This window comes from Podarcis gaigeae, assembly GCF_964106915.1.
Source record: "Podarcis gaigeae genome assembly, chromosome: Z".
NCBI lineage: Eukaryota > Metazoa > Chordata > Lepidosauria > Squamata > Lacertidae > Podarcis > Podarcis gaigeae.
The window spans coordinates 40,069,851-40,079,269 of record NC_139691.1 but is presented as its reverse complement, the minus strand read 5'-3'; the positions used below and the strand labels follow the sequence as shown (position 1 = coordinate 40,079,269).

Below are 9,419 nucleotides of genomic sequence, written 5' to 3'. Positions count from 1 at the left end.
GGATGGGGAGTAGTAGCCTCAGGGTGCCTAATGGAGTACGTACTTAGCCACATTTTTACATGAATGACAAGAACAGAAATGTTTTATTTAAAAACGAACAATAAGGTTGAGCTCATCTCCCATGCCAAGTCAAAAGGAAATAACTGAAGGCTGTTTTAAAGGCATTATTTGTATTTTTCCATCCCCTTCGAGCATGAAAAGCTGCCACTGTGAAAGGATGGAAGACACACAAACCCCAAAACTGCAAAAAATAGATTTAATTTACAGTAGACTGAGGATAATTTTTCATTTTAAATATTTATATACCCACTAGAGATTTTTGTTAACAAGGAAACCTTGGACAATTTTTCAGAAGGCAACAACTTAAATTTCTAGAAGAGAGAGTTGTTGTTTTTAAGCCCCTACCCCTTTCCCCCACTTGTAAAGAATATAAAACCAGGTTGTGCAAAACATGTAGTTACATCATTACCTTCAAATACAAAATTTGGATCAGCTTATGTACATGCTGTTTGCTGAAGGATACTATACATTAAGACTACACATTTTACACCCTTCACATACAATCTCCTGAGAAACAAGTCTTAATCGTTATCAGAGCCTGGGGGAGGCAAGAAAACCAAGGCATCGTTAAAGCTATGCCCATATGCTCTGAGTCTGTAAACTCCATACATCATAACGTGCATGTGATTAGGAGCTAATCCGCTGAAGGTGATAGCCATATCTGAACAACAGCCTTCCACCACCTCATCTGGGTGAATTGACATGGCCTCTTTAATGAGAGAACCAACTGACTTGGTGTTGAAGATGTCCTTCTTTTCAGAGTCTTCTGCATTCTCAGCGTGTACCCCAGTGTACTTCAAGCAGACAGCTAGCTGCTTATCCTCAGAGAGCTTCCAAATCATGCCCCCTTGTTCAGGACACTTGTCTGGATCCTCAAAAACTTTGTAAAGGCGCCTTAGTGACTCTATGCTTAAGACGATTCCTCCATCACCGTTCACATACTGCAAGTCTCCAGATGTCTCCGTTCTGCCTGTGTAGAATGGCTGGGACGAGTCTTGTTTCAGCAAGAAATATTTTAGGTTTTCAATAACAGCGAATGTGGTAGGGTGGGCCAGGAAGAACCAGTTGAAGTCATCTTTGTAGTTTTCATAGGCAAATTTGTATGCTTTTCTCATCATTGACCACATGTCATCTGTGTTTAGCACGATGGAGTCAAAGACTTTGACCTTCTCGGAACTGTAGAATTCTGCCTTGTCACAGTGTTTGCTCCATGTATCTTTAACAGCTGCCCAGTGCCCAAGATCCTTTGGTTTGACAAGGATGATGCAGTACACACGGATGCTCTGGCTCAATTCCAGGCGCTCGTCCTCCGAGAGGTTTAAAACATCCTCCTTTTTGGGAGCCTGGAGATGGCGGTGCTCGTGAGACGTAGTGCTGTGGCCCATCTTAATGTGTCCTAGAAGAGTGACCAAGATGCAGAAAATCCCTCCAAGCATCATGCCCTTCACAAATGAGCCGCTTTCGGAAATCATGTTTCCTAAGAGAGATCTGGGTGGGTGGGCAGGTAGGGAAGAAACACATGCTTTTTGCCAAACATATATACAAACAAATACCCTATCTGAATTTGTAACCAACTACAGCTGCAATCCTCAACACACTGAGTAAATTGCATTGAGTATGGCAGGACTTTCTCCCAAGGAACCATAGCTCAATGAGCGCAGCACATGTTTTCCATGTGTGCACAATGGCTTGAGTTCAAGTTCCAGTGGCTTGTATCCAATGCAGAATTAAGTAACCATTCCCATCAGTGCAAGGATTTAACACTTGCAACAGGACTCCGCCCCCTCTTTCTCCCCTGCATCCTCCCCAAGTCTATTCTGGAGTGTTAGGAGAACCCACCCAGAGCATGGTGGGGATTGGTGTGCGTTGAAGTATCATTGTGCAAGTGTAAATGATGGGATGGTTACTTAGTGTTAAACTGAATACTAGCCAGCATCTCCAGTTAGGTAGCAGGTGGTGGGACAGTGGCCTCCTGAGATGATGAAGAGCTGTTGCCAGTCAGAGGAGACAACACTAGGCTCAATAGACAAACTGTCTACCTCAGGGGTTGTCAATCCGGTCCCTACCACCCACTAGTGGGTGTTTCAGGATTCTAGGTGGGCAGTGGGGATTCTACAGCACAAGCTGAATCCTCCTTCCATCGAGCACTGGTGGGCGGTAAGGAAATATTACCACGAAGAAAGATGCATTAGTGGGCAGTAGGTATTTAAAAAGTTGACTAACCCTGGTCTACCAGAAAAAGACTTGAGGGAATCTAATAGAATCTTGTAAATGTTCTAGCTTCAGTGTCATTATCTTAGAAAGGCAGCTGTTGCTTTCAAGTGCTTAAATGAAGAGGAGGTTTAGCATGATATTTTTCCCCACTGGTGATAAGGAACAAACACTCATAACATAGCATAAAGCAGGGTGGTATTTCCTGTGCAGGAGTCTAGTGGTTATATGCAACTAAAGTCATACTCAGGGTAGAGCCACAAAAATCAATGGACCAAAATAAGTCAAGTTGATTGATTTCAATTGGCATACTCTGAGAATGACATAGCTACATAAAATCCTAATATCTCTTGTGGACAAAATGGAGTGCTTCCGGAAGTGGCAGAGAGATATTTCCAAATTTGTCTGGCAGGGCAAAAAGCCCAGAATTAAGTTTAAGATATTAACCGATGCGAAAGAAAGAGGGGGCTTTGCCCTGCCAGACTTAAGGTTGTACTATGAAGCCGCAGCTTTCTGCTGGCTAAAAGATTGGCTACTTCTCGAAGACACTGACGTGTTGGACTTGGAAGGTTTTAACAACGCTTTTGGTTGGCATGCATACTTATGGTATGACAAAGTCAAGACCAATAAGGCCTTTAAGAACCATATTGTCAGGAAAGCAGTATTTAATGTCTGGACAAAATACAAAGACTTATTGGAAAATAAAACTCCAAGGTGGCTTTCACCTCTGGAAGCTAAGGCCCGAAAAAGACCCAATATGGAAGCCGATTGGCCAAAATATTGGGAAATATTAGAAAAAGATGGAAATAATTGGAAATTGCAGAGTTTGGAGAAAATGAAGGATAAAGTGTGAGACTGGTTACATTACACTCAGATTAAAGAAGTGTTTAAAAATGATAAAAAGTTAGGGTTCCAGGTGGAGAAATCGAAGTTGGAAACAGAGCTGTTAGAACCTAAGGCTAAGGTACTTTCAAGAATGTATAACTTGCTGCTGAAATGGAATACACAAGACGAAATGGTTAAATCGGCTATGATAAAATGGGCACAGGACATTGGGCATAACATTATGTTTGAGGACTGGGAAAGGTTGTGGACCACTGGGCTGAACTTTACTGCATGTAATGCTTTGAAGGAAAATGTAATGAAAATGATATACAGATGGTACATGACCCCAGTTAAACTTGCCAAAATATACCATTTGTCTGATAATAAATGTTGGAAATGTAAAGAAAATGAAGGAACATTCTTTCACCTCTGGTGGACCTGCCCTAAAGTGAAGGTCTTCTGGGAAATGATATATAATGAGCTGAAAAAGGTATTTAAGTATACCTTTACTAAGAAACCAGAGGCCTTCCTTCTGGGTATTGTCGGCCAGAAGGATAGAACATTCTTTATGTATGCAACAACGGCAGCAAGGATACTTATCGCTAAGAACTGGAAAACTCAAGATCTACCCACACTGGAAGAATGGCAGATGCAGCTGATGGACTATATGCAACTGGCGGAGATGACTGGCAGAATTCGAGACTTGGGAGAAGAAAGGATTGAAGAAGATTGGAAGAAATTTAAGATTTATCTACAAAAATATTGTGATTTAGTGGAATGTTAATGAGGATGCTTGGTTATAAATAATTGGCCACCACTAAATTGGACTGAAAACTGACAACAAATAAGATTAAGAGAAACAAAATTTGTTGGAGAATTGTTATACTATATCGAATTGAGTGGTTATAAATTTGCAAATAAGATGAGAATTTGCTTGGAAAAAAAACTTATTAACGATGTAAGTGGGAGCGGGAGACGTGAGGAAGTCCAAAGAAGTTATGAAATTTTGTCAAACAAAGTAATGTTGTTTATTATTTTTGTATTTCTTTTATAAAAAACCCTAATAAATATCTTATTAAAAAAAAATCCTAATATCTCTGTGAAAGGGAGGATGAGGAAAGAGAGAGCCTTTCATGCTGGCTTGTTGACAAAGACATTCTGGGACTGGCTAAACTGTGATAAAAGATAACAACCTCTTAATTGGAAAAAGTGGTCATTATACCAGCAATAGTCTAACAGCTATTTGCAGTGCAATCCTATGCTTAATTGGAATTAAGTTTCAAACAGTTCAGTGGGGCTTACTATAGGAACCAGCTGCACTACTGCAGCTGTAGTAGCTTTTGCTCTCATATCCTTCAACTGTTCTTTAATTATATTTAAATACCCTTCTTCACCTTGGGGAGATTAGGCCACTATATATATGTGCTGCACATAGGGTGCAGCAGATAACTGGCCTTGCCTCCTGAGCCACTATGTTGGATCTGGCTCCACATGCCTCCGGGGGTGGGGTGCAGTTCTGGTTAGTGGTCTCCAAAGTTCTAGTAAAATGCAAGGTAGATCCTGCAGACCCGTCACCTGCAAACATGGAACTGAACATACCAAACACTCTCCTGCAGCTATGCAGCAGGGGAAATATTGATTATGGTAGACAATGTGTCATTCAGGGAATGCCTGCTTTCCATTACTAGTCTTCTCAGAGAGCAACCTGATAAGCTTCTAAGCAGCCACCACTCTAACAAATTCCACAAACTCTACCAATGCTGGTGGTGAAAGAGGACTTGTATCAAGTGGGCAGAGCTCACTTGTGCACTTGGCAAGCAGCTGTATTGCCGACCACCCGACACCATAGAGAAGGAGGTGTATCAGTGCCTTTGAGCCAGGCGACACCATGGATCAAAAAAGTTTGCTTTTCGTCATCTTCCACTCTCTGCCAGTGACTTCCTCTGTGGCCATCAGGGTTGGATCTGCTCTGCTCCCCCTCCTGTGTCTCCTCCATCTGTCCATCTGCCTACCTGCTTCTCTCCATACGCAGCTTTCCCTTCTGTCTCCTTCCTTCCTTTTTCTTCCTCCCGCAACTCTTGCCTGCTCTTCCTGTCTTTCTTCCCCCTCCCCAAGCTCTGCTGGGCATTCCACTCACACTTCTAATAGCTGGCCAACTGGGGAGGGCCCCCTGCTGTGGTGGCCCACACCAGCAACCAAATTCCTCCATGGAGGTGCCCAGAGCAGCCTGCATGCCTTGCCTGGCTATCCAGAGCAGCGGAGGAGTGCACAGATGGGTGTGCAGCCTCCTAGCCACTCAGAACCAGAGCTGAAAGGCATGATTTTGGCTCCCCCTTGGCAGAGCCCAACCTGGCCAACCCCTAGGTATGCCCCTGCAAGTATGGGGTGTTATTCAATGTCAATCATACTCAGACCACACCCACTGAAATCAGTGGCGTCAACTGAACTCAAAACCATTGTTTCAGTAGGTCCACCTTGATTATGAAGTAGCTGAATATCACTCAGTAAACCTATTTCCACAAACCTGAAGGATATTTGTTCTGATGTCACACAGTGCTCTGGTCAGTAGGTGGGTTTTCCAAAAGGAAGAAAAAATCAATAGCACTAAAAAAAGAAGAAAAGAAGTGTGGCATGTTAATTTTATGCGCTATATAAAAATCTGAAAGCTCCCACCACAAAACAGCCAGGCAGCCCAAAGTATATATTCTGTTTTCATTTGGAATTTATACGTCAATGTTTTAAGACAATGATCATTCTCTGGCATACATCTCTCTCACCTACTGTTTAGGAGTTTACAGGAGAGAAATATAGTGACAGAAAACTGTTAGCAAACGAAGGACACAACCCTATACTGGAGTTACCCTGCCTGAGGGGCTTTAGAAAGTGGCAGAATTTGGCAGATCTGGAGCAACAGTGCTGGTATGACATATTCACTGATAGAACTTAATTGACACGCCAGCAGAAAATTCCACCAGCAGCTAGCAGAGTGGAGAAAAGCAAAGCAGGAACAAAGGTGTAGTTCCAACATGCCTAATCTAGAAACAGTTGAACATGGAACAGAGGTCAACATTCTTTTCTTTGGCCAGCATATATGGGCAGAACTATATAATGTTCTGAACAGCATTACTACCTTGCAAGACAAAGGCGTTTTTGCGTCCAGATCTACAATTCTATGATCTATGAGAAAAGATACTCCAGCTCCAAATAAATCAACTTAATTTCTAGGTTTATCTGGTTATGAAAGTCTTTTAAATAATTTTCACCTTAGCATTGTACATTCTGAGGGACAAAAAAATGCAGAGCATAGCTGCTGTGAAGCTAACATACCAATAGCAGATGCCCACACTTTTTGTTTTAATATCACCTAGTTATCCTTTAACTATGCTGTTGTAGCAGCAAAAAAGCCACTGTACAATAATGTTCTTTATTTCTGGACACAGTGAGATAGAAATTTGCACTAGGGGATGACTATTCCTCTAGACTGAAGATAAATTAGATATTGTGCATATGGCAGGAAAGGACCTAAGGAAGGATTATACAGATTATTCAGTCTTCAGCTGAAATCAGCACAACACTGTTGGGTCTCAAACTGGTGGAGTGGGAAAAGAGAAACTACCTTTTCCCTTCTCTATATTTAGTTAAAGGTAAAGGTAAAGAACCCCTGACAGTTAAGTCCAGTCGCGAACGACTCTGGGGTTGTGGCGCTCATCTTGCTTTACTGGCTGAGGAAGCAGACGTTTGTCCGCAGACAGTGTTTTCCGGGTCATGTGGCCAGCATGACTACGGTAAGCCACTTCTGGCAAAACCACAGAAACATGGAAATACCGTTTACCTTCCCACCGGAGCGGTACCTATTTATCTACTTGCACTTTGACGTGCTTTCAAACTGCTACGTTGGCAGGAGCTGGCACCGAGCAACGGGAGCTCACCCCGTCACGGGGATTCAAACTGCTGACCTTCTGATCGGCAAGCCCTAGGCTCAGTGCTTTAGACCAAAGCACCATCCGTGTCCCTTTCATGTTTAGTTATATGTAACTAATAACTCCTTTTTTTAGTCTACCCTTGTATTTAAAATCTAAATACACTGCAGTTAGGAGGATAGAACCTGTGGTCTTCTAGATGTTGTTGAACTACAACTCCCATCATCCTTGATCACTGGCCATGCTAGCTGAAGCTGATGGCAATTGGAGTTCAACAAGACCTAAAGGTCCACAGTGCCTATCACTGCATTAGAAAGCTACTGTAGTCTAGTGGGTGAGAGTGTGAGTAGGAAGGCCCTAGCTGGTTCAGATCCTGGTTGGTTGAACAGTTAAGGATTCACAAGGTGATCTTAGGCAAGCAACTATTCTCTTGGCTCCCCTCATTGCCACCCTGTAATATGGGTTAGTACCTATACTAACCTCTCTTGCCCAGTTGTTGTAAGGATGACTGAAGGCCTTGGAAAACATGACACATGGTATGCAGCAGCAAGACAAATAGGTTTGATGCCTTAGAACAGCCTTCCTCAGCCTGGTGCCATCCAGATGATTTGAACTACAACTTCATTTATCCCTGACCATAGTCCATGGTGCCTGGGACTGATGGGAGCTGGAGTCCAGCAATATCTGGACTGCATCAGTTTGGGGGAAGGCTGCTTTAGAGGCTGATTTTGGCATTCATTTCACAGGCCACTCCCTTGTTGTCAGTGTCCTAAGGCAGCCTTAAAAGTTTCAAAAGCAGATGTGTGTGAATATAATCCTTTTTTTCAAGGCCACAAAGATAGAGACGATCCGCCCCCTTCCCTGCTCCCTCTCTCCTACTTAGGCAGTTTGCATCATCCAGCCCTGTGCTGGGATCTGGTCTTAGTGCAGCACCTGTGCCTCAACAATAAGTCTGAATGTGTATGGTATAGTCCTAGAAAGGCTGTGACTCAGTGGGAGAGCATCTGCTTTGCATGCATAAGGTCCTAGGTTCAATCCCCAATAGCATCTCTAGGTAGGGCTGGGAGACTTCTTGTCTTGAACTCTGGACAGCCGCTGCCTGCCAGTGTAGAGAATATTTGCCTAGATGGACCAGCTGTGTGACTTTGTATAAGGCAGTTTCCTTTGTTCAGCTCATTAAACGGATGCACAAATGCACAAAGCTTTCAAGGAGGCCACTGAAATGAGGGCTGGGGGTGAGAAAAAGACAATGTGGTACAGCAGACAGAGCATCAAAACGAGGAATGGTGGTGGTGGTGGCGGTGGCCGGGGTGGGGGGAGAGAGGCAGAATACTTGTGTTTTAGACTTTTTTTGTGGTGGTGCCCTGCCTTTATAAGGAAGTTCAACTCGAATAATCACCACAATCTTTTTGCCACCTGCTCACATGATTATTGTTTGCTTAGGCATTTCAAACTGACTGTTGCCTGCTTTGCAGTGCTATAATAAATTGTAGCCTCTCATTGTTTTTTTTACAGGGGGGATGTGACATTGCATTCTTATTACTATTGCATTCTTATTACATTGCATAATTATTACATTGCATTCTTATTACTATTCTCCAGCCTGCCAATTATTGTATACAGCCCTCTGCAATTTGTCAGGATGAAGAACAGTTTAGGGTTTTGGTTTTTTTTAAATTAAAAAAAAAACCAGCCATCTCCCACTCAGCCATGAAACCCATGGTCTCTCTCAGCCTAAACCTAAAGGGTGGTTGTGAACATAAAATGGAGGTTTGGGGAGGGGGAAAGAGGAAAGAAACGACTATATTACCCCAAGCTCCTTGCAGGAAAACAGGGACAGAAAGAATATGAAGATCTACCCATTCAGCTACGAGGTCTACTAGGCCTGCCAACCATATCCCTCAACCTAACCTAACCTAGCCCACCTCGCAGGGCTGTTGTGGAGATAAAACAGAGAAGGGAGGGAGGAAGAAGGATGGGATGCGAATGCCATGATAATTAACAAATGCTTAAAAGTGTCCCTGCATCAGGGAAGGGGAAGGCCCCCCCCCCGACCTCATAAGACTCACCTAGGTAGGTTGGCAATAGCAGGAGCTGGGCCGAGAGAAGCCACCACCGACCTCCACTTTCCCCCCTCCCGCTCTAGGAAGAAATACCGGATCCGCTTCCGCCTCCTCTCTATGGTGGAACCCGCAGCTCCGCCTTGGCCACGCCCCCCACGCGGACTCGTTTCTGGAGGGAGGGCTTGGGAGGAGAAAGCGTGACGCAACCAGCCTCTTAGAGGTAGAAAGAAAAGAGCTCTCTGTGAACATCTTGGACATTCTCATTCCAGTTTCCAGGTGGAAACTTTCCCCTCCTGCGTTTTGCATGAGAAAGTGGTCGCCTAGTGAGGGATAATATGAA

The 9,419-nt window shown here is 43.6% G+C and overlaps 1 protein-coding gene across 2 annotated transcripts; it reads right to left on the bottom strand.

Moving 5' to 3' along the window:
* Positions 1-64: 64 nt before the first annotated feature.
* Positions 65-9,216, bottom strand: C1GALT1C1 (C1GALT1 specific chaperone 1). 2 transcript variants are annotated; one of them, XM_083723064.1, is made up of 3 exons: positions 9,086-9,216; positions 5,621-5,700; positions 65-1,548 (listed from the first exon to the last, which is right to left on the bottom strand). In XM_083723064.1, the coding sequence occupies exon 3, from the start codon at positions 1,530-1,532 to the stop codon at positions 582-584; it is 951 nt and encodes a 316-aa protein (XP_083579190.1). In that variant the 5' UTR covers positions 1,533-1,548; positions 5,621-5,700; positions 9,086-9,216; the 3' UTR covers positions 65-581. The 2 variants fall into 2 exon arrangements, with proteins under 2 accessions (XP_083579190.1, XP_083579191.1); XM_083723065.1 differs by lacking the exon at positions 5,621-5,700 and having other exon boundaries at positions 9,086-9,203.
* Positions 9,217-9,419: the final 203 nt, after the last annotated feature.